We start from the raw sequence: 26,616 nt of genomic DNA on the forward strand, positions 1-26,616 counted from the left end.
TATTATTATTTTTTATTATAATATATTATATTATATTATTTTATTTTATTATTTTATTTTATTTTTTTTTTTTTTTTTTTGTTTCCAAAAAAATAAATTTTTTCTTCTTCCTTTTCTTTTTTAAAAATAAAATTATTTTGAAATTAAAAATAAATTTAAATTATATTAATAGTTTTTTATTTTCAAATTTTACGCTTGTAATTTGGATTATAAACAAATAAAGATAAAAATATCATATATTTTTAAATTTTAAATATTTTATATAATAAATAGTATTATAAATTTGAATATTCAATGAAATAAATAATACACATTTCTAATATAAAAAATAATACTACGTATTTGAAGTGGAGAGCTGACTAGATTCTGTAATTGATTTCGAATGAGAAAATGAAGGTGGTCTAGATGAATGTTCAGATGGTATACTAAAAATATTATTATAATCAAAATTATTTATGTAGTTCAAATCTCGTAATCGAATTGCCTTTTCTTTATCATTTTTATAAGAATTAATCTTATCATCATAAATATTTATATATAGATCGAAACAATCAAAAAAGCATTTGTGATTTAATAAATTTTCAAGAGGTTCTCTTTGTTCGGGATCCCCTTCAAGACAGCATAACAAAAAATCTTTAACATTTTCATCAAAATTGAAATAGTCAAACTTGTCTCCTGTAAAGGTGTCGATTAATGTTTCTTCAAATATCTTGCCAATCATATATGAATATGCTTTTTGTAATTTTATTTTATCATCAAATAAAAAACAATTATTATTATCGAATTTTTTTTCATAAGGATTATAATTCATATCTTTTTTATTATTCTCTTTTACATTTTCATTATTAAGTGTATTTAGTTTATTTATTATTTCTGGTGGCAAATAATAAAAAATAGTTTTACTATATGTTTTTGTTGCTATCGTTTCATCAATATTATTTAAAAGAAAGCACAATGTATTATTTGATAATAAACCTAAAGGCATCCCTGCATTTATAAGTAGATTATCTTCTTTCAAAAATAACCTGGAACATTTAAGAATAATAAGAAAATCAAAATTTAAAAATGTTAAAATAATTTTAATTATTTTTAATATTATACATTTTAACTTAAAAACTCGTAATTTTAAGTCAATCCCTGATAAAAATTCACTATATATAAATTCATTTAAAGGAGTTCCATTAATATACTTAGTTTTTTCAACTAAATTTTTATCCATTTCCACAGAAATTGGAAAAAATAAATTTTGTATATTTTTTTCTTTAACATAATTTTTGAAAACAATTAATGCATTATTTATTTCATCTTCAATATCTTTTAAATTATAAAAGTTTTCCCTTTTTCTTTCATTTAATTCATTTTTTACTTTTTCATTTTTATATAACATTTTTATTATGCCTTCATCATTAATAAAGTCACTGTTTTCTTTTAAAATAGGAAAATTGTCATCATATCTTGAAAAATCATTATTAGTTTTTATAATATTTTTATTGAAATTTTCTAAATGTTTTTCATTTATCTTTTCATTTTCTTTTTCTTTTTCTTTATCTTCTTCAAATTTTTCTTTATGAGATATAAATTCGGAATTGATTCGTTTGAATTTTAACACACAAAATAGTTCCAATTCTAGACAATATATTTGCCAGATGAAAGAATGAGAATATACCCCCAAAAAGTTCATAAATTTGACATTTTTTTTGTAGAATGGAATTTTTTTTTTACAATATTCAATAATTTGTATTTTATCAAAATGTTTTTGTTCACAAGTTATTTCATTTAATTTCATATATATATTTTTTTTCGTAAATTTATAATATAAATCTTTTGTAAAATATACTAGTTTGTCTAAATTGTTTAAATGATAGTAGTTTTCTATTTCATCCCAGTGTGTTTCGTTAAAAAAATTCTTTTGTTGATAATTTATAAAATCTAGTTTTGTATTTAATATATACTGTAAAGCACCATTTTTTCTATTTATAATATTTTTTTCGTCTTCATTATTTTTGTTAACTATAGGATCTTTTTTATTTTCATTTTCACTTCCATCTGTTGTACTATCTTCATTGTTTTTAAAGTTTTCTTGAACTTTTTGATTTTCAATTTTTGAGTTTTTATTATGTGTATTTAAAAAAATATTTTTTATATTCTGAATATCACCCATACCTAAAACAAATTTGGTTTTAGAGAAAATTGAATTCTTATGCATTCTGCCTAAAAAAAAATTATATTTATCTAACAAAAACTTCATTCCATTAAATAATTCTATTGACATATAATAATGTTCATGAGATATTTCAAGGATATGAAAAAAATAATAATAGTAGTCATATAAGGAAATTTCTTCAAAGGTACTTTCAATAATGTTATTAATACAAATATTCTCATAATGTTCTAAAATATCTAAAAAATTAAATTTATAATAAGTCAAAATCAAATATAACAACATATCCATATTGGGAGGTTTCATGATTAGATAATATAACATCTGAATATTTATATTACTTGATTTTTCACATAAATAATGCATCATTATACTAAAATAATCATTATTTCTATTTAATAATAATTCATTATCTTTAACAGCAAAATATAAATAGGATTCCTTCTGATCATTTATTTTATTAACAAGGGTTACAATATCCTCTTTATCTTCTGTTTTTTGTTCATCATATATTATTTGAATTCTTTTTTTTTCATTTTTTTTTTTATTATTGTTACTATTTATATTAAAAATAAAAAGTTTCTTTTTCTCCTTTCCATTTTCATCAATAAAGTTAACAGGTTTTTGAGGAATAGTTAATGTATCTATTTTAAATTCATCAAACTTTAATTTTAATTGGTCTAAAATCATATCCTTCTTTTTTAAGTCTATAATACCTTTTTTATTAAATATATTTCCTTCTTTATTTCTTTCTACTCCTTTATTACATTCTTCTCTTTTTTTATTTTTTTCCCTTTTTTCATTTTCATTAAATTCTTCATTTTCTTCTTCTTCATCTTCTTCATCATGTTGTATTAAGTCTTCTATATCTTCTTTATTTGCAAAATTTGAAACTTTATCAATAAAAGTATATCCAAAAGTTGAAGTCTCACAAAAATTTTTAGTAATTTCATCTTCTTCATTAGTTTCAATATTTGAATATTCTTGTCTGTTTTCAATTATTTTATTAAATTTATCAATTTTCTCTTTTATATATGGATCATTGAATGAAAATAAATTATATGAATTATCTTTTTTTTTTTGTTCATATATTAATTTTTTTAAACAAGAAAAATCAGGTAATTTTTCATGGTATTTTCTTTTTTTCTTTTTATTCTTTGCATTTAAAGAATCAACTAAAGCTGAATTTTTTTTAATTTCAGATGTGTTATTTATATTATTATTACTATTATTTTTACTTTTTTTTAAAACCATTATTATTGTTACATTTTAAATTTATATAAGTAGGTTTCATCAATTTTTATTATCTTATTATACAAGTAGTACCATTTATTTTGTATTATTTTTTTAACGAAAAAAAATTTAAAACAATTATATATATATATGTATATACATATGCATAAAAATTACCTTAATTAATATTATAATAATACTAAAAAATTATAATTTCATTGCTTATTTTGTTTTTGCATATACATAAATACTATTTTTACATTATCTTGTTTTTTTATATATTATTTTTTTTCTTTTTTTTTTTTTTTTTTTTTTTTTTATCATAATAAACAATATTTAACATTCTCTATAAAAATATAATATATTTTTTTAAGAAAAAATATTAAATTATTATTATTTTAATTGTTTTACGATTTGTGTGTTTAGGTGAGAATAGTCGATATTTCTGTTTCATAAAAATAAAAAAAAAAAAGTAAAATAATACATAGAGAAATATATATATATATAGGATTAAAAATAAAATATATTAAAATATATAATAATAAAGGATTATTAAAAATATATAGTAATAAAAATAATGATTAATGAAAATAAATTTGTATATATAGGTAAGTTCTCACTACTTCATTAATATTGAAAATTTTGAAATATGAAGAGGAAAACACCTTTGAATTTAAAATAGAGACAATTTTAAATAATATAAATATTATTTGTTTTTTTTTTATATATTTGAAATATTACAATAAATATTTTAAGATTTACATTTGTTATGTTTAAAACTCTTTAAAAAATTAAATGAGAATTAGACACTTCATTGAAATTTCTACGATTGAAAAGAAGATATAACAAAGAAATTATAACAATTAAATTTATTAAGAATATAAGGATAAAAAAATGAAATCTTTATTTTATTGTTTATTTATTTATTTTGTTTTTTTTTTAACTTTGCATATTTTAAAATTTCAAAAATATACTTCAAAAGGAATATGAATTTTTAATTTATTTTATAGTTGCATTTCCTATTAGATACCCTTCATATAAATAAAGAAAAATAAAAATATAAAAAACAAAAAAAAAAAAAAATTAAAAGTTAATATTTTTATGCATGAGCTTCATATATATAAGTAATATAATCTATAAAATAGTAAAAATTATTATTTAATTTATTTAATTTTTTTACTGTAAAAAGTATATAAAAATATATATATATATATATATACATATTTTAAAAAAAAAAAAAAAACACATATATGCTTAATTTTGATTTATGAATAATATAAATGAAGTTAAATGCATTAAAATTAATATGAAAATATAAGTATTTTTAAACATTATATTATTTAATAAGTTATGAAAATATTTACTTTATGAAAATACAAAAAATAAAATGATATAAGCAAAACATATATTAAAAACTTTAATAAATATTTAAAAGAATTTTGTGAAATATATTAAGCATATGTAACTATTTACCTAAACTACACCATCGTACAATAAAAATTGTTAATTTGAACGTTTTTAAAAATTATTTTCATCTATATATTAAATTTTTTGTTTTTTTCTTGATCCCATTTTATTATTTATAATAGAAATATCTTTAGTAATAAAATTTCCCTTTTAATGAATTACATATTTCCGTCTAAATATCCACTAAAACAAAAATTTCACAATTTTCATTATTTGAAATTATTTTTAATTCATGTTTAGTTATAGCTTTAATTTCTGTTCCACATTCATGTTTAGAAGAATTAAAAAAATCACCATATCCAATGGCTTCGATTAAAAAATTTTGTTTATCAAATTTTACAATATCAATATGGTTACATATAAAATATTCATTTCCATATAAGAAATGAAATTCTGTTAAGAAATTAAAAAGAAGATCATCCAAATTATCCCCTTTTACAATTATATTTCTTCTTATTTTTGATTTTACATTGTTTAAATTGCACATATAATTAAACATTGAAATGCATATTGATTCAAAACACTCCGTTAAATTATTGCCATAACTATGTAAAATAACATCTGCTGTGTGATCAAGATATTCATATTTATATGTTTTTTTGAAATTGTTTTCACATAATTTTTCTTTATTATTAGATATATTTTTTTCCACATAATCTTCTTCTTCTTCACTTTCACTAATGAAACTTTTGTTAATTTTTCTTCTATTTCTCTGAGGTAGAGAAATAATTTCTTTTTTAGAAGAATCATTCATTTTATTTGTAAATATGAAGCATAAAAGTGTAAAAAAAAAAAAAAAAAAATAAAAATAAAAATGAAAACAAAAATAATATTTTAAAATAATCAAATTAAATGTCTACTATAAAAAAAAAAAGAAAATGATTATATATATAATATAATTATCTCAATAATATATATTATAGTGTAAGTTTAAATAAAAAAAAGAAAATGATTAAAAAATAAAAATAGAAAAATACGTTTGTGATAAAAATAGAAAGCATTCTTTAAGAATAATTTGAATTATTATAAAATATATTATTTTTTACAAAAAAATTTACAATAATATAAATACTAGTAAAATATAAAAATATAATTTTTATTTTAATGCTAAATATAAATAATGATTTTTTATTTTAAATTGTCGAAACCTTTAATAGATATGTTTTAATATTTTCTAATTAAATAATATTTTAAATTTATATTTGTTTTTTAATTTTGTTCATATATTAACAAATTTCTTATTAAGAGAAGTAACAGTATGCTAAAAAGAATTAAAAAAGATAGAATAAAGACTCAATCTTTTATTTCAATGAAGTTTATTATTATTTGAAATATTTATTAATTAAAATATATATAATAAAAATAATTTTTTTTTTATTATATTTAAGGAATAATTTTTGTTTTTTTTTATATATATAAAAAAAAAAAAAAAAATGATAAATGAAAATTAAATAGTTTTGAATGTATTTAAAAAAACAAAAAACATACTTATATAGTAATAAAATAATATATATTTATTTGGGAATAAAATGTTATTGAATAAATAAATATATATAAATATTTCGAAATAATATATTATTAAAAAATAAATAGAAAAATAAGAGAATAAAAATAACACAAAATGAATATTAAAATGATAATAATAAAATGAGATATTTATGTTTACTTTTATTTTGTTCATTACTTGTAAGGGGATATATTAGAATTGAAAATAAAGTAAAGTATTCCAATTTAATTAATAAAAATGTACCAAAGGAAAAATATAAAAATGTTTTTACAAAAAAAAAGCATTACTTAAATATGTTTAAGGAGGAAGAAGTTGAAGAAAAATACAACACCATAGCCACAATCAATAGTTTGTTAGGGAAAGTCAAAAGGCATTTTAATATAAATTTCAACTTAGAAGAAGAAAAAAAAAGGAAAACCAATATTAAAGATGATAATGAAAAAAACGAATTAAAAAATATTTTCGGTACCATGTTAGATGGAAGTTTTAAAATAGGAAGAGCAAATACTATGTTTAAAGAGTTAAAAGAAGAAAAAAAAATGGTTGATTTGAAATACAAAGAATTGATAAGAAGAAAATTAGAATTAAGAAAAAATCAATTTAAAAAATTGGAAGATGATTTAAAGAACGGAACATATAAATCTCCTTTTAATGAAGAACAGCGAGAGTTTTTACAAAAAGTAATGAAAAAAAAGGAGGAAGCAATAGAACCCATAATAAAGGAAATAGAAAAAATAGAAAAAAATAAACATTTAATATTTGATGACAAAAATGATCTTTTAGTGAAATTAAGGGAAAAAATTCAAAAAAAATTGGATGAAATAGATTTGATGTATCAGGAAGAAGCTATCAAATTAGGAATAAAAAAGGAAATGGACGATTTTTATGAAAAAACAAAAACTCCATTAGTATGGGATTTGACTCAAATGGATTGGCCTAACGCTATTTATCCATTGATAAATGATATGAAAATTAAAGCTGATGTATATTGGGAATCAACAGTAGTTGGTGGGAATAGAGAAAAAAATGAATATTTTTTTACACCATTTAATTTACCTTCTTTAGGTGAAAAAAAAAAAAGGAGAAAAGGAAGAGGTGTAGGAAGTAAAAGAGGAGGATCTTCAGGAAGAGGAATGAAAGGGCAAAAAAGTAGAAGTGGTGGTTCTATTCCAATTGGTTTTGAAGGAGGACAAACACCTTTATATAGAAAATTACCAAAATTTGTTTCTGCACCTCTTGGTCCAGGAAGGCGGTTTAATAAATATGATTATGAATTAATCCCATTGAATTTAATCAATTCAGCTTATAGCAGAAGTGGAGAAAAAAAATATCTTGAAATTGATTGGAATGTTATAGACAAATTGGGATTAAGAATAGGAAAATATAAAAGAAGACATCCAATAAAAGTCGTTGGTTGTAATCTAAACAAATTTAAAATGAAAAATGGATATGATTTCGAATTTTATGCAAAAAATGTTCTTGTTAAAGCACACGCATTTACAGTTAACGCAGCTAGAGAAATTATAAAACATGGTGGAAGATGTTTGTTATTAAAAAAAAATACGCATGATATAGTATATTCAGAATATAATCCAGATGATGAAAATTTTAATAGAATTCCAAAAAGAATAGTATTTTCTGGAAAACCTTCCAAAGTTGAAAGAAGATTACATTGGTTAAAAGAAATGAAAAAAAATAATGAACAAGTAACACAAAGTAGTACATAAAGTTTTTAATAAAATTATTAACAATTTCTTTTTTTTTTTTTTTTTATCGTATGAATATTCATCAATAATTATATGCAAATAGCTAGATTTTTTAGAAAAAATTGAAGAATTGGATACCACACACACATATAAATAAAAAAAAAAAAAAAAACTTCATTCCTTAAATATAAATAAATACTTATATTTTATAAAACGTAGTAGGGAATTATATATATATATATATAACTAGAAAAAAAAAAAATAAAAAAAAAAATGTCAGAATGAAATTTGAAACACAATGTTTTCTTCTTTTTCTTATTTATTTATATATATATATTAACAAAAATATTTAAAATTAATTTTATTTTTATTTTTTTATATTGAAAAAAATACGACATACATTTATGTACATATATATATATATATATTTTTTTTTCAGTTGTCAGTTTTTTATGTAATTTTTTTTTTTAATTTTTTATTTTAATATCCTTTTATTATGATGTATTACTTGATACATATTAAACACCTCTATAGCTTTTAATAATCTTAACTTTTTGTTTTTAATATAAGTAAAAATATTAAACTTTTTTATGTTGCTATCATATGAATAATAAAAAGAACAGAAATAATATAAATAATACATATATTTTGCTATTATGTATTTAATAATATGTATGTTGTATATAAGTTTTATCATATGAAATGAAATTTTACAATTACTATAATTTATTTAATTTTTTTTTTTTTTTTATTGTAAGTATTGCAATTTAGTTTATGCATATGTTATAAGAATAATTTAATAAAATTATTTATTAATATTATTTTTGATTGTTTGATCCTATTTTATTGTCATAATATTTGTTCATAATATGTACTAATATATTTTAGAATATTGTTTATTATATCATATATGTATAATACATTCGTATCATTTCTAAACAAATTATTTTGGTTGACATATATGATGTAAAAATTAGTTAATTTTCTTTTTTATTATTTTTATTAGAGGAAAGTATGGATATCTAACTAGAAAAAAATAATATAAAACAAAATATAAAAATGTACTGTATTCTTTTTAATGAAAATGAAAATTATAATAAAAGTAAATATTCAATAATAAATTATTTTAAAAATAATTATAAAATAAAGAGAGATAAAATTAAAATTAAACATTTAATTGACGGCCTAAAAAGAATACATAGTAATTATGATAAAAAAATAATAGATGATATAATAAAAAAAGTAAAGAAAGATGATACAAAAAAGGAGAGGATTAAATATATAAAAATAACAGATTTTTTTAATATTTTTTATGATGAGAAAAAAAAATTATTAGAATTATGCATTCTACAATACAATGAAATGAAAAATTATTCCATAAGAATAGAACATTTTAAAAAGAGTTTTAATTTTTATGAAAATAAAAGGTACATATATGAGGAAAAAGGAATATTAAAAATTAATATTAAAAGTATAGAACTTATTGAAAAATATATACCAGAAGAAATTATTTATTATAGAATTATGTTTCGTGTTTTAGAAAAATACGATGATATAAAATTTCTTGTATCAGGAAAAAAAAATAAGAAGATTTTTTTCAATAAAAAAATGGAATTTTTAATTAAAGACAAGATTGAATATATGTATATAAATATATCAAAGAAAAATATAAGGAAAAAAGAAAAATATAATATAAAAATTAAATTACCATTGATTTTTTTATGTGATCAAAGAAAACATTCAATGAAAATAAAAGTACATCATTTATTATTATCAGAAATAAATGCTACATTCCAATATATATTCAGCAGAAAAAAATTATATGATGATATATTAAAAGAATATGAATGTATAAAAAATAAACAAATAGAACGTATTATAAATTATGAAAAGGAAGTTTTAAAATATCAATTACATTTTATTAGTTCTGATAATGATATAACCACAAATTTAAAAGATCCTAATATTTATTTTTCATACTTTTATTTTTATTTAAAAAATATATTTGATAATAAGTATTTATGTGATTATAATTTAACTATTTTTTTATATATTGGAATATTATTATCTGCATTATCAAGTTTTCAAAGGCCATTATTTATTGATCATATAAATTTATCAATTTCCGCATTCTACAATTTGAAAAATATCTTGTTCAATTTAAAAAGTAAAAAAAGGAATATACATCAAAATTTATTATTAATAAAAAAAAAAAGAAAAAAAAAAAAAAAGAATTATACTAATATTTTCCATAGCAATAATTTTTTTAAAAATGAAAAACAATATAAGCATATATTCATTCTTCTAATAATATCTTTCATTTACGACATTATATGGTTTAATGATTATTTTATGTGTATTACATTAGATTTTTTGGAAAATATTCAATGTATTTGTATGATATTTAATATATTTTTTATATTATGGAAAATTTTGTATTTCATTAATTTGTTTAAGTATTTTGTAGAATATAAGATATTATATAATTAATGTATATATATATTTTTCTATATATATATATAAATAAATACAAAACTATGATTATTTTATTAATATATAACTAAATAATGTATTACATAATATTCTAAAACATATGAATAATAGTTATAATATATATAATTCATATATTAGTTTAATAGTATATTTTTTTTTTTTTTTTTCTATTATTATTATTATTATATACTTAAATTTATATTTTTTAATTTTAAGATTGAACAAAGTTTTTTTTTAGAATTTTTTCTTATTCTTTTAAATAATTTTTTGTGTATGTCTAAAATTAATAAAAATTTAATATAAAAAACATTACCTTTTTTTTTTTTTTTTTTTTTTTTTGTAATATATTAGAAATAATAATAAAAATAAATAGTCAAATTGTTTTATTAATATAAAATATTATGCTTAATTTAAGAAAAATATATATTTATATATAAATAAAATTATTTACTGAATAGAATTTTTTTTTTTTTTTTTTTTTTATTTATAAAAAGTTTTAACATTAATAAAATGTCTTCTTAATTAATTTTTTTTTCTTTTTGAAAATTGAATAATAAAATATGAAAAGCTATCAAAGCATTACAAAAAACTTTTTGTATCTTTTGATCCATTTGACTAGGTAATATATTGTTAGATACACAAATATCAAATAAATGTACATATGTGATTAAAAAATTTTCATTAAAAATAGAATTTACATAACTTAAATGATTATCAATAATTTCTACTATGTTTAAAAATTGTTTATCAAAATGTGGAACACATTTATATTTAAGATCCTTCAGAAGTAAATTTATTGCATTTTTAAATATGCTCAAAGTATCAGAATTTACAGAGTCTTTTAAATTTAAATTTATACAACTTTCATTGTTTTCTTTTTTTTCAATACAAATATCTGCATCTTTTTTATTACATATATTATTATAAGAACTATAAATACTGTTTTCCTTTAATGTATCTTCTTTGTAAATATTCTTTTTTGAAATGTTATTTAATGTTTTACTAGTATTGCAAGGAATACTTTGGTTAGATGAGAAAGTTTCACTTTTAAAAATAATATGGTTGTTATCATGATCATTGTTATTATTACAGATTCCTTTATAATGGGTATCATTTAGTAAATAAGAATTATTTCCCATTTTTTTTCTAAACTGAGTATTCTTAAAATTATCATAATAATTGTATTCATCATTTTTATTTACTTCACTATTTTTATGTAAGCAAAAGTTACAGCTATCATTTTTTAACTTATTTGTACAAATGGAATTATTATTAATGCAATTATCTTTATCATTGGAATTCATTTTTTTTGTTATATCGACGTCATTGCTTGTTTTACCATCATTAATTGAAGCATTTTCTTTATATATAGGATTATTTTTTTGTTTTATGTTAATTTTCAATAAATCTATTTGCTTATTATAAAAGTTATTTTTAGAAAAAGGTTTATTGTGATATAATATATAACCTAAAATTTTTTCACAAGGAAATTTTATTAAATTTGTTTTATTATTTTCTTTATTAAAACTTTTCTTTATATTGCAAGAATTATCATTGCTACTATTATTTTCATTATATGCATTACACATTTTATCATTTTTATAGTAATGATTAGCCGTGTTATTAATTACATTTTTATCTTTTACAACATTTCTATCATTTTTTATTTCATTTAAATAGTTACCATTAAAAGTAGAACTATTATCAATGTTCATAACAGTATTATTAATTTTATTAGAGTTAATTATAGTATTATTTATGACATTATTAAATTTTTTTTTATTACATATATTTTCCTTTGATTGAATTTGATTTTTCTCATTGATATTATCACTTTTATTTTTATTTAGCAATTTTTTTTCATTTATATGTACACTTGAATATTTTAAGATGTCATTTTGATTCTCATGATCATTTACATCTTTTATAATTATATGATTAATATTACTAGTTTCTTCAGAATTATTACTTGAACGTATGTTTGATTCTTTTGAAGAGTTATTTTTATTATGCTTGATAATTTCACTTATATTATTAAAATTATTTCTAATATTTTCTACATTCTTAAGTATAATTTTATTATTAATTCTCTTTTCAGTATGTTTTACATTTTTTGTTTCAATATTAACATTAATTTTACTTTTTATTTCACAATTTTCATATTTTTTAAAGTTGGTAGTTAGAAGGTTATTTTCTCTAGTGATTTTTGTTTGATTATTTTTCTTTTCGTTTTTCATTTTTTTGTTAATATTATTATTTTCTTTTTTTACTTTTATTTTACAATTTTTTGCTCTACATTTTTTTTTTAAATTTACAGTTGGATCATGATTCATTTCTAAAAATTCATTATTTAAATTCCATTTTAATGGTTTACTAAAATCTTCATTTATACTATTATATAAATAATTAATTTCTTTTGTCTTTATAGTTTTTATAGCTAACTTTCTTGCTTCATGAAATCCGAATTTCTGAACAGAATAATATTTTCTAGCAGATTTTGTTCCTTCTGACCATCTAGCTTCCCAACTATTTTTATGCAAATCATACCAAACACCGGATACTCTTGGTAAACATTTAGCTAAATTTCGTAAATCTTGAGCACAGATAGTTTCTTCATTCTTTTTAATTCCGTTTTTAAAACATTTTTTTACAAAGGTAACATAATTTTTTAAATCTAATTCTTTTAACAGTTCATCAAAATTTTCAAAATAATTATTCATCTCTTAGTATATAGTTAAAATTAAAAAAAAAAAAAATACTAAAAATTCTACTTAAAAAAAGAGAAAACTGATAATTCTTATATATATATATATATATATTAAGAAAAATTTGCATTAAAAAAAAAAAAAATAATAAATAAAAACACAGAAAAAAAAGAAATAGTCTTTTTCTTAAATCTAGGGAAATTTTAGGAAACAAATGTATTCACTTGTGCCATTTTATAAAAGGTATATATATATATATATATATATATATATACATATATATATTTATATATATATATATTATACATAATTTAAATGTTTTGTCTCTTATTATAATAAGATAAACTATTAAATATTTTTATATATACGCATGCATATATAAATTTTTTTATTATTTTCCATAATTCTCTTTTTTTTTTTTTTTTGTCCTTTTAAAGTAATGATAGAAATACTTTAATTAATATATTACTCTCTTACTAACTTTCATAAAAAAAATTATAATATATATATATATATATATATATATATATATATATACATATATATATATACATATGTATATTTATATATATTAATTGAAATGATTTATTTAATTAGAAATTTTTTCTATTTTTTATTTTTATGCAAAAATCTATGTGCAAAAATTTAATAAATCGAATGTACTTTTGACTAAAAAAAAAAAAAAAACTCACAAATAACATTTAAAATAAAAAAATTAAGACGACAAATAAAAGAAAATTATTAATATTTATATGCATTTAATATGTATTTAGGAGAAGACTTAAAATTCTTAGAATTAAAAATATGCTGTATTGTTATTTTGCATATTATTTAAGAACTAAATTGTTTTTTTTTTTTTTTTTTTCTTTTTTTTCCATAGGATTAATTCTACTATTTTTTTTTTTTTTTATTTCTCTATAATTTTTTATCTATTATTTATTTTTGAAAATAATTTCTTCTAAGTATAATCCTATATGAGAACCAAATAATCCTTGATGTCTTTTAAGAACATATAATGTTAATATTTAAATTTCTCCAAATTTTTATCAATTTTATATGTCATATTTTTAGATCATCTTTAATCGATTAAAAATAAAATAGTTCTACTTATTTTTTTGTGCGCGATATATTATATATATATATATATATATATTTTTTTTTTTTCTAAAAAATAAAGTATAATTTTATAGATTCTAATGGAGAAAATTGAGACAAGAAAAAAAAAAAAAAAAAAAAAAAAAAATGTTGCTAAAAATATATAGTATTTTAATTTATCTTTTAATTAAAATTTTAATAAAAACTTGTTAGTTTAAGAGGAATAATTAAAAATTATATTTTTTATAAAAAATAAATTTTTTTTCAGGAATTTTTTCTTTTAGACTTTCATCTTTATATAATTTTTAATTCTACAAAATAATTATTTTATATATTTTTGGAGTACACATATATATATATATATATTTTTTTTTATTAAATATAATTTATGCAGAATAATTATTTAAATTTAGATTTATATATATATATATATTTTTTTTTCTCTTTGTTATTATTTATATAATAAAATTTTACTAATTTTTAATATATTTTTATTATAATGCTTGTGTGTATTATAATAAATATATAAAATAAATCTTTTCAAGTATCTATAATAAAATTTCTTGAAAATTTTTTAATGATCATAAAAAAAAAAAAAAAAAAAGCACACACAAAGATATCTTTACATATTAAATACGAAAATTATTTTTTTCATTTATTTTATGAACTAAAAATAGTTCAATAAATATCTTTAATGTTTTTTTTAAGTATATTATATATTTGTTTTATTTATTTTATTTTTTTTTTTTCTTACAACTAAAAATTAAAAGGTTCTCATAATTTTAATAAGTAACAATTAGGTTTAAATGAATGATATCCATATAGATATTTTCAATAAAAAAAAAAAAAAATAAGACAAAATAAAATAAAGTAGTAATGATATAATCACGAAAAATGTTAATTTATATAGATTATTGAAACAAAATTCATGATTATTAAAAAATAGTAAAAAATTTATATATAATTTTATTTAAAGGTATAATAGCATACAACAAATTTTTTTTTTTTTTTTTTTTTTTCATTTCTTAATTTTAGAAAGAATTTCTCCTGTAATTGGTTCTACTATACCAAATTTATATCTTCCTTTTCTTAAAGCTAATAATTTATATTTATATAAACATATTTATATAAACATATTTATATAAACATATTTATATAAACATATTTATATATATATTTATATATATATATATATATACCTGAAATTTTTGGAAAATTTTCTTTACTATTTTTGAATAGTGGCCATTTAACTAGAAAAAAAAAAAAAAAATATGAAAAAAGTAATTAAATTAATAATGTAATTCTATATAGTAAAAAAAATTTAATAGGTTTTATTTAAAAATAAAAAAAAAAAATAAATAAATTACTATTGCATTCTTCTGCATATGCCTTCTTAATTTCTTTTCTAAATGATTTGAATAATTTTTTTTTTGAACATGGTCCCATATAATTTTGAGGAGCAACACAATACTAAAAATACATAAAAATTGTATATCTTATGAATGTTTTAAATCAATGTATTTTGCTAAATTTTTATAAGTTTAACAGATTCAATGAGAATAAAAAATAAAAACAAAAATGGAAATTTAAGTATCTATTATGTGTTTAATCTAAATGTTTTTTTAGAGATTTCATATTACAACGGTACATAAATATATATATAAAATTTTTTTTTTTTTTTTTTTTTTTTATCACATTTTCACTCTGTATCCAATTTTCTGGACACAATTCTTCATAATTAATTAAATCAGGAATTTCTATAAACAATTAATTAAAAAAATAACAAAAAAATAACTTTGTATAGAAAAATAAAAAGAAAAATTATTATTTCCAACAAAATTTTAAATAGATAATTAAATATATATTTACATTTGAATTTTTCATATTTTAATATATATTCTTTTAAATAATAATATATTCATATTACCTTCAGCACATGGCCATTTTATGTCACATTCATATTCTATACTTTCTTTTAATTCTAAATTTAGACCTTTAAAAACAAAAATGAGGATGATAAACATATATATATGTATATATATATATATTATATTATAACTAATTCCTATTAAAAAAATATACCAATAAATTTTGTATTTTCATCACATATTCCTTTATATTCATCTGGGGGTAGGCAACTAATGGACGTCCCTGATTCATTTGATTTTAGTATCCAATTTTGAGGACAAGGCTTTTTAAAAAAATAAAAATTTATCAAATGGAAAAAGATAAATAATATTATTAAAAAAAAAAAAAAAAAAAAAAAAAAAAAAAAAATGATCTTTTTTTTTTCATTAAGTTTATTACATCATCCATGTCTATTTTACATTCTTTTAAGCAAGGATAATCTAATTTACATAATTTTTCAAATGCAACCTTAGAAAAAGAATATTTTTATAAAATTACATATATGAAGAGATTTTATTATTTTTTTTTTTTTTTATCTTAATTCACAAATATATATATATATATGTATATTTATGAATATATAACTTTCATATCTTTATCAAGGGTAACTAATGATGCTCTAGATAAACATGGTCCATTATAATTTATAGGGGCAGAACATAGATCATTATCTAAAATTCAGAGAGAGAATAAAAATGTAGTTAATACATACATATATATTTATTAAAATCTTATTTTAATAAAAGTTACCATCTTTAATCCATTTCTAGAAAGAAAATTATAATAAAAGAATTTTAAAATAACATTTTTTATAATTATCATTTTTATATTCTTTTTTATTATATTTATATTTAATTTTTTTAAATATACTTGAGGACAAAGTTTAGAATAATCTTTTTTACATTTTTCCTTGAAATTTATATCAAAAATATATATATGCACATATTAAGATATTTATTAAAATAGATATATATATATATATATATTTTTTTTTTTTACTTTGCATGGCCACATAGTTTCACATTTGTTACTCCAAATTTCTTTCTGTTCATCAGTCATATTTGAAAAATCGTATGAAAATAAACATGTTCCTATTTAAAGGAAATATAATATTTGACAAAGTTTTAAATGATTATTTATTTTTTTTTTTTTTTTTTTCTGACCTTCGTAAGTTGCTAGTGGGTAACAATTTTTATCATCTCCTTGAACCCATTTTTCGGGGCATTCAGAAGAATAATTTTTTTCACAATAAGTTAAACAAGGCCTTTCAAATAAAGTGTAAACAAATTAAAATAATAATAAAATAAAAATAATCTATAATAAATATAAACAACATGTATATATATATATATATATATATATTAACCAATAAATGTTACATAATTTTTCCAACTCTTTTTTTTTTTTGGTTTCATGTTCAATTTGTAAAAACCGGGGGCATGGACCTCTATAAGATAAAGGAGCTACACACTCTTTTGATTTACTTAATTTTGACCATCCTTTTTTCAATAAAAAAAAAAAAAATAAAATAAAATAAAAAAAAAAATTAAAGATATAATTTATACAGATTTTATTTATTTTTATGAGTTGTATAATATGGAATTAAAATAAAAAAAAAGGAAAATAAGAAAATATTTGATTATATAAAAATTAGTTAATTCTTTTTAAAACATTTTTGTATTTTTTTTTTTTTATAAATTTTTATTTGATTTTTATTTGATTTTTATTTATATTACCTTCTGCACAATTTTGTCTATTCCAAAAAAAAAAAAAAAAAATTAATTTTTATTTTTATACAACTAATGAAATATTTCTGACCACAATAATTATTTGATATTTATATAATGAAACATATGTATATATTTATATGATAAATTACTTATGCATTTAAATTATATTTATATATTTATATATATATTTATATATATATATATATATATAGAGAGAGAGAGAGAGAGATAAATAGATAGATAGATAGACAGATAGATAGATAGATAAATAGATTTAAAAGATATAAATTTTATACGAATAATCTCGGAGGCATGTGGAATTTTTTTGAGAAATAGCTAAAATTTAAAAAAATGTATATTGTCTATAAACTTTTATACATATTATTATATATATATATATAATTTAAGATATACTTTCTACTTTTTTTTTTCTTTTATCTAGTTATACCTTCTTTAATTATTAAAAATAAAATAAAAAAAAGAAAATTTTGGAACATATTTCTGTAAAAAGAGATTAAGCTTTTAGTAACAAAAAAAAAAAAAAAAAAAATAAAATAAAAAATAAAAAAGTAAAATAAAATAATTAAACAAATTATATTTTGAAACCTTTTGGAGTATATAAAATAAAAAAAAAAAAAAAAAAAAAATGACAAAATATTTTAATCTAAATTATATTCTTTTAAATATACAATTCTTTATAAAAAAAAATTAATAAAATATGTGACATTTTCATTAAGGGTAATTTTTTTTTTTTTATTTATAACTAAGGTTATTTAAAAAAAAAAAAAAAAAAAAATGTAACAAAATAACACATAAATGGTATATACACTTATTTTGAGAAAAATATTAATATAGACACAATAATTTGTTGAATATAAAAACTATTATAAGTATCCTATATTATTTTTTTTTTTATGAAATACTATTATAAGTCTCAAAATAAAAGAAAGAAAAAGAAAAATTCTGATAGTTTTATTTTTAAAAATAATGAAATCTCTTCGTAAAAGTTTATTTGGAAATTTTAGTAAAAGTAATCATATTTATTTTTAATAATGTAAAATATTTATAAATTGGAAATTTGTACTTTTTTGTATGGCCTTTTATTAAGAATTAAAAGTCTATATTTTAGTTTTTTTTTTTAAAAAATAGTTACGTATGAAAAGTATTTTTTAAGTAGCATATAGGAGAGAACTAGATAAAAATTTAATAAATAAATGAAACAGATACAAGAAAAAATAAGTTTATTAAATTTTTAAATAAAATAATTTATCATAATTATATAGATATTTAAGTATTCATATATCTTTAAAAAAAAAAAAAAAAAAGAAATTTCACTTTTAATTTTTAGTTTTTTTTTTTCTATAGAAAAAGAAAGCAATAATTGTTTTTAGTAAGAATAAACTTTAATTGTTTTTCATGTAGGATATTAAAGAAATATGATTAATAATTTTAAAAATAATTTTAAGAGATAAAAAAAAAAATTTTATAAATAAATATAGAAATGAAAAATTATGTAATGGAAACATAGAAAATAAATTAAAAAAAAAAAAAAAAAAAAAATGACAACTTTATAGATATTTCATTGAATATTTTATTTCCTTCAAAAAGTAATTTCATGAAAATTAAATTAGAACTAACCTATAATTATATAATTTTATATATCTTTTAAATTTTTGAAATAGAATAAAAGAATACATAAATTTCTAGTTTATTATTATTTTTTTTCATATATTAATACGAAAATTTCATAATAGAAAATTTAAATTTTTAAGAAAAGTAGAAATTTTGAAATCATTAATTTATATAGCTAATCATTGATTTAATAAAACTAAAGTTTAATACAGTTTTATTATAAAAAAAAAAAAAAAAAAAAAAAAAAAAAAAAAAAAAAATATTCCGTTAAAATTAATTTAAAAAAAAAAATCATGAAAATCATATATTATAATATTATAATATTTTAAAATTTTACTTTATGAATAAAAAGAAAGAATTAATTAATAAAAGAACTTATAATATATTATGAATAAAGTAAAAAATTTAATTATTTTATAAAAAGTAAAAAAAACATTTACTAATTTATTTATTGTTAATAATATTATATAACATCTGAGTAGTTATTGAAATTGTATAAAGAATGAATGAAAATGCTGAAAATATTTTAATTTTACTAACCAATTTTTCAAAAAGTATAAAAAAAGAGTTTGATGAGGATATTATTAAAAATATATTTTCTACTATTACATTAAAATTAATTGACAAAATAAATAAATATGAATTAGCAATACATATTAATAATTATGTGTCAAATAAAATAAAACAGAGAAAAAAAAATGATAAATCATTTGAACAAATAAAAGTTATGATTCTTTTTTTAGATTGTATATTTAAGAATTACTGGAACAATAATTTTGTTAATTTAGATTTTTCTTGGTTATTTAGTTTAATAAAATTAAAATTAAATGATTCTTCTATTTTGTTCAATCTTTTAAGTAATTTTTTGTTTCAAATCGAAAAGGGAAACAATAGCTTTTGTGTTCTTCTGTTTTTATTAAATCATATAAAAATAAAAATAGAAGATAATTTGAAAGAAGATAATAAAAAACATTTTTGTTATAAAGAAAAAGAATTAAATACTCCTAATTCCTTTTTTTATAATTCTACTAATGAAATAAATGACGTTGAAAAAAACAGTCCTATTGAAATTATGAACGGTAGTAATTATATAAAATATAAAGATGAAAATTTAAAAAAAAATGATTTTTTATTATCATTATCTTATCAGAATTTTTTAAACAATTTTGATTTAAATATTAAAGATTTAATTAATTTGTTTATTTTAGTAGTAGAAAGTAATAAAGAAATAAAAAATCATAGTTCAGAGAATTCTGAATTTATTAATAATAATTGTAATAATGACAATGAAAATATTAATAACATTTCGAATAACACTGAAATAAAAAATGTAGTGAATGATATTTTACTTCATCTTTTTTTTATTAACGATAAAGAAGTACGAAATATATTAATTAAAGATTTTTGCTTTGTAGTTAAAAAATATATTTTAAGTAAAAATGAATTTGAAGATATATGTTTGAAGATTATTAAAAGGATGTTTTTTATGTTTAGAAATGTAAGTATTGAAAGCAGTTTATTTTTTTGCAAAAATGAAAATAATGTGAAACAAAATACAAATATAAAAGAGGAAAAGAATGATTTTCTTTTTGAAATTTACTATGAGACTTGTTTAAACTATTTCTTTAATAATGATAAAATAGATGATTATTTATTAAATGATTTTTATAATTTCATAATTTTGTATATTGAATATATTTATAACGAGGATTTTATAAAAAATGGTTTCATTGGTGATGTAAGATATCATTTATTATTATTTAATGAAGCATACACAAATGAGGGTATTTTAAAAAAAATTATTTATATTTTTAATACAATTATAAACATATGTGAAAAAATAAATTATAAAAAAGAAATTTCTATTTTATTAGAAGCTTGGCAGCTGTATGAATGTATATTGAGATGTATTCAAAACTTTTCTGTTCATCTTTTAAAAACGAATTGGCATAAAATGATTAGCCTTTTAAATATTGTTAATAATATAAAAAAAAAATATGAAAAAATATATGATTATTATTTGAAAGAAAAAAATAATAGGAAACTAAAAAAATCAAAAGTACTAAGTGAGAAGGAGAAAGATAGACAGATAAATATACATATTGAAAACAAATTTATTTTTTATGACGAATTTGACTATTTTATTTTTAAATGTTGTGTTAAAAATAAGTCATATTGGTCAAAAAGTAATATAGAATTCCTAAATAATGACAAAAAAATTTGTCAAACGAATTTTGGTAAATATTCTGAATATATAGTACTTCGATTAGTTGAATATTTAATTTTGTTATTAATAATTCACAAAAATAATACAGTTACTCGTTTTTCTCTTTGTGAATTAATTAGTTACGAAAATAAAGAACTAGGTATATATAAAGATATTCAAGAAGATAGAAATACATTAAATGAAAATATAGATATTAATGTTTTTTTAAATAGTATGAATGATATATTTTTATTTCATATTTTTTTTATTTATATTGTAAAACCATCTTTATTTACAAAAGGAGATTTACTTTATTATGAACATCGAGTAAAAAATTTCATAATTTCAAAAATAGTAAAAAATAATTCCTTATATTATATTAAAAAGTTTATATTTTCTTTAGAAAAAATAAATTTTTCTTTTATAAATATTAGAATAATTTTAGAAGGTTTAATTGAATCTATACATATTTTAGAAAGGAGAAATATTAGTTTTGATTCCAAAGCATTCAAATATAGTTATAATACTAAAAAAAAAAAAGATATTTTAAAATTTAATGAAATGAATATTAATATTCATGAAATTATTATTAATATTATAAAAAATATAAAAAATATTTCAATAAGTAGAAGAAATGATGTTTTAATTTTGATAATACAAATAGTAATAAAATTAAACTACCATTTAAATTTATTTACAACAGTGCAAAACTATTGTATTTTTTTAGATTTATTTGAAGATAATTTTTTTTTGGAAAATTTGGAGTATTTTGAATTTTTATTAAATTTAAATACTAAATTTTTCATTCAAGAAAAAAATGAACTAAATGGTAAAGAAATAAGAGATTTTATTTTTATTGAAAACAAGGAAAATAAATTATTAAATATTTTTATTGATCATTTAAATAAAGTAGTATCTTACAATAATTATTTGCACTTTTATGGATATGAGAGATTTTTTCATTTAGTACTTATGGAGAATTTATTATATGATAATTTAATTCATCTAAAGGAGGAGGATGAGAATGAATTAATTACTCATTTAATTTTTTATGTTTTTAAAAATAATTTAGTAAAATTCTTTAATAAAAATGCTATAGAGAGCATAATAAGAAATAACATAAAGAAATTAAAAAAATTTCTATTATTTGATGATTTAAATAATAATAATGTTAACTTATTTGACAAGCTTTTATTATTTGTGGATACTTTAGAATATATAAATACAGACAGAATAAATATTTTACATGATAATTTAGATTATTATAATAGTGATTATTATTACAAAAAAAAAATGAATAAAAATAAATGTAATGTTATCCATAAAAATTTTACAGAAAAGAGTAATTTTTTTTATGAAGATATAACAGAATTATTTGATGAATGCAAAAATTATTTAATAAATTTGAATATATTAGAAGAGGAAGATAATTTAAAAATAGTTTTAATTTTTTCTTTTATTTCAAATATGTGTAGGTTTTTTCACATAGAAAATCTAGGAATTTTAAATCAGAAAATACTAAATTTAGAAATAAAAAAATTTATCAGTGATAAGTATTTAAAATTTGAAAAAAAAATATTATATAAATATTATGAAAAATTTAATTATTATAAATATAAATACTTATACAATAGTATTTTTTATAATGCTTTTTCTTTAAATAAAAATGAACTTATTTCTTTCTCTTATAAAGTAATAAAAGATATAGAAATATGTAAAGAAGAATTAGTTTATGTTTATTTAATTATAAAAAATTATATTATTCCAAATATTTTTAGTGATGATTTTGATAGAAAAACAAAAACTTCCATTTTAAAATTATTATTGAAACAAAGTGATTTACTAGTTGACAGATGTTGCACATGTAAATATCCAACTCATTTGTTAGAATTGATTTTTATTACCTTATTTCATCCTTTAATGGTTAAATTTGAAATGAGTTATTATATAAATCCAAATGCCAGTAATGTAGATAAAATTAAAATAAAAAATGAAGAAAATGAAAAGATTAAATTTATAATGAAACCAACAAGTGATGACGAAGAGGAAGAACATTTTTTATTACTTAATTATTTTCAAAAAATCATAGAAGATGGTAAAACAAGATTATCTTTAAGTAGAAGTATTATAATACCATTTATTACGTCATATTTTTACAATTTAATTCAATATGCTGATGTAATATATATCAATAAAGAATATATTTATAAATTTATCACTGTCATTGTTGATATATTAATGTATAAAGAATATATTTTAATGGATAATAAAAAAAGTTTTACAAACAACTCATTTAAAATAAAAAAAGGAAATGTGCATTTATATAATTTCATTAATGAAAATATATGTTCATATTTTTTGAATAAATTACAAAATAATGAAGAATTAATTATTCCTTCTTCACTATATGAAATATGCAATACGTCTGTCTTTCTGAGAATATTGACTTTAATATTTTTAATAAATTTATTTAATATATTGGAAAAAAAATATATTTATTTTAAAAAATGTGAAAATAATAATAAAATCAGTTTTTATAAAAAAAGAAATTTTGTTTTATGTATTTATGAATATTTAATTTTACAAATCTTAAAAAGAATAGATAATAAACATATATATATGAGTAAAAATAAAAATGAGGAAAAGAAAGTAAAAAACAAAGAAAAAGAAGAAGATAAAGAAAAAGAAAGTATTCCACCTCTACCTTCATCGAATGGACATAATATTCAAATGAGGGGATTGCAGGCATTATGTTGTTTATCTAAATATTTTAAATATTTAAAAAAAAAGAAAAGAAAAAATATTATATATTATACTGATAAAATTTTACATTATGACCATTTAAATAACACACGTCAATACTTAGAATTATTTTATTCTTCAATTAGCAACTCGTCTTTTGTATTATTATATCCATATATAATAAAAAATTTATCTGACCAAAATGCAAATATGCAGTTAACGTTAAGCTCTTTAATAGTATGTTCATATATTTTACTAAAAACAAAATATAGTTATTATTCATTCAAAGAATTAAGGTTTAATTCCTTTTCAAATTTATGTTTAATCACAAAAAAATATAATAGAAGAGCTATAAGAAAAAAAATAAAAAATAAAATTGAGGTAAGGAAAATGAAACATATTTTCAATGAAATTGTAAAAAAAAACAATGACAAAAAAGAAATTGTAAAATGTATTGAAAATTGTAGGCAACTAAGAAAAAAAAAAAATACTTATCATAATTATAATAGAGAACCTAATAATAACAATAATAATGAAGAAAATTATGATAACAGTTCAAAAATATATAATTATTTTAATGATAAAAACAATTATAAAGAAGATAAAACTAATAATAATAATATAAGCAGTAATGTAAAAATAAAAATTGATCAATTGGATATATGTAATAGAAAAAAAATAAAAAATAAAATTTCATTTAGTGAAAAAAATAATTATTTTTATTCTGAATATATATGTAAATTTTTAATTAAATTATTATATCGTATAATTTGTTTATGCTCTTCACACTCAGCAGTAATAAGAAGTATATCACAATTCATATTATATAAATTTCTAAAAAAGAAAAAAGAAATATTATTAAATCCGTTCTTTTTATGTATTTACTCATATATCAAGAATAATAAAGATTGCAAAAGAATTAGGGAAAAAATGAAGGATCAAATTAAATATTGGCACGTAAAATATTTTGATGATATAAATATATTATTACCAACTTGTAATTATTCATTTAATAATTTTGATGAAGATTTAAATCATAATAACACCAATACTTTCACTCATATTTTATACAATAATGAACTAGTTACATCTTACACTTTTATAGATAGCATAAAAAAAATAGTACAGCAAGAAATGTCTTCCATATTGTTCAATGTAGATTTAGAAAAAGAAAAAGAAGATATTAGAAAAAATAATGTGAACAAAAATATATCATTAAAAATATTTAATGATATTTATGAAAATAAGATAAGGGATGAATTAAGTATAAAAAAACAGGAAGATAAAAATGTGGAACAAATTGAAAGGGATAACAAATATGAAAAAGAAAAAATAAAAATAAAAGATAATAACATAGAAACAAATAATACTATAACAAATATAGAAAATGATCAAACAAATAGATTAAATAACATTTCAGAATTAGAAAAATTAGAAAATATTGTTGAAAAAAATAAAAACAATTATCAAAAGAAGTTTGATCCTATAGCTAATATAGTCGAAATTAATGATTTTAGAAGTAGTTATCAGAAAAAAAAAAAGAATGATTTAATTGTTATAGCATCATTAATAGACAAAGTACCAAACCTAGCTGGATTATGTAGAACTTGCGAAATTTTTAATGTTAAAAAATTATTTCTGGATAATGTAAATATAATTAAGGATTATCAATTTCAAAAAATTTCTTCTACTGCAAATAAATGGATGAATATAAAACAATTAAAAAAGAGTGACATCATAAAATATTTAATAAAAAAAAAAAAAAATTATTCTATAATAGGTTTAGAACAAACAAATTGTAGTCTAGGTTTAAATAATTTTATTTTTCCAAAAAAATCTATTTTAATATTAGGTGATGAAAAGGAAGGGATACCTTCTTCTATTCTTTTGTTTTTACATCATTGCATAGAAATACCAGGACATGGAATAATCAGATCATTGAATGTTCATGTTTCTGCAGCTATAACTATTTATGAATATTTCAAACAGCAAATTTAAAAAAAAAAAAAAAAAAAAAAAAATTAAAAAATA

General features: G+C 17.1%; 7 protein-coding genes across 7 annotated transcripts; 3 read left to right on the forward strand and 4 right to left on the reverse strand.

The window, feature by feature from the left end:
- Window positions 1–334: 334 nt before the first annotated feature.
- PGAL8A_00300400 (conserved Plasmodium protein, unknown function) lies at window positions 335–3,415 on the reverse strand (the record flags this gene model as incomplete). The annotated part of the gene is made up of 1 exon (XM_028672004.1): window positions 335–3,415. One exon carries the CDS (start codon window positions 3,413–3,415, stop codon window positions 335–337), a length of 3,081 nt encoding a protein of 1,026 aa, XP_028528600.1.
- Window positions 3,416–5,033: 1,618 nt separating this feature from the next.
- On the reverse strand, window positions 5,034–5,615 carry PGAL8A_00300500 (protein archease, putative; the record flags this gene model as incomplete). The annotated part of the gene is made up of 1 exon (XM_028672005.1): window positions 5,034–5,615. One exon carries the CDS (start codon window positions 5,613–5,615, stop codon window positions 5,034–5,036), a length of 582 nt encoding a protein of 193 aa, XP_028528601.1.
- An 893-nt stretch (window positions 5,616–6,508) lies between these two features.
- On the forward strand, window positions 6,509–8,095 carry PGAL8A_00300600 (apicoplast ribosomal protein L15 precursor, putative; the record flags this gene model as incomplete). Its single annotated transcript, XM_028672006.1, has 1 exon — window positions 6,509–8,095. One exon carries the CDS (start codon window positions 6,509–6,511, stop codon window positions 8,093–8,095), a length of 1,587 nt encoding a protein of 528 aa, XP_028528602.1.
- Window positions 8,096–9,133: 1,038 nt separating this feature from the next.
- PGAL8A_00300700 (hypothetical protein) lies at window positions 9,134–10,564 on the forward strand (the record flags this gene model as incomplete). The annotated part of the gene is made up of 1 exon (XM_028672007.1): window positions 9,134–10,564. One exon carries the CDS (start codon window positions 9,134–9,136, stop codon window positions 10,562–10,564), a length of 1,431 nt encoding a protein of 476 aa, XP_028528603.1.
- A 521-nt stretch (window positions 10,565–11,085) lies between these two features.
- On the reverse strand, window positions 11,086–13,287 carry ApiAP2 (transcription factor with AP2 domain(s), putative; the record flags this gene model as incomplete). Its single annotated transcript, XM_028672008.1, has 1 exon — window positions 11,086–13,287. The coding sequence occupies one exon, from the start codon at window positions 13,285–13,287 to the stop codon at window positions 11,086–11,088; it is 2,202 nt and encodes a 733-aa protein (XP_028528604.1).
- Window positions 13,288–15,385: 2,098 nt separating this feature from the next.
- PGAL8A_00300900 (CPW-WPC family protein) lies at window positions 15,386–18,502 on the reverse strand (the record flags this gene model as incomplete). The annotated part of the gene is made up of 16 exons (XM_028672009.1): window positions 15,386–15,462; window positions 15,567–15,617; window positions 15,735–15,837; window positions 16,063–16,124; window positions 16,295–16,360; window positions 16,450–16,558; window positions 16,675–16,743; window positions 16,861–16,946; window positions 17,026–17,041; window positions 17,146–17,184; window positions 17,275–17,366; window positions 17,439–17,539; window positions 17,642–17,774; window positions 18,012–18,028; window positions 18,302–18,341; window positions 18,454–18,502. 16 exons carry the CDS (start codon window positions 18,500–18,502, stop codon window positions 15,386–15,388), a joined length of 1,110 nt encoding a protein of 369 aa, XP_028528605.1.
- A 1,637-nt stretch (window positions 18,503–20,139) lies between these two features.
- Window positions 20,140–26,583, forward strand: PGAL8A_00301000 (rRNA (adenosine-2'-O-)-methyltransferase, putative; the record flags this gene model as incomplete). The annotated part of the gene is made up of 1 exon (XM_028672011.1): window positions 20,140–26,583. One exon carries the CDS (start codon window positions 20,140–20,142, stop codon window positions 26,581–26,583), a length of 6,444 nt encoding a protein of 2,147 aa, XP_028528606.1.
- Window positions 26,584–26,616: the final 33 nt, after the last annotated feature.

The sequence above is a fragment of the Plasmodium gallinaceum genome (genome assembly GCF_900005855.1).
Source record: "Plasmodium gallinaceum strain 8A genome assembly, contig: PGAL8A_v1_87, whole genome shotgun sequence".
In the NCBI taxonomy this organism is placed as follows: Eukaryota; Apicomplexa; class Aconoidasida; order Haemosporida; family Plasmodiidae; genus Plasmodium; species Plasmodium gallinaceum.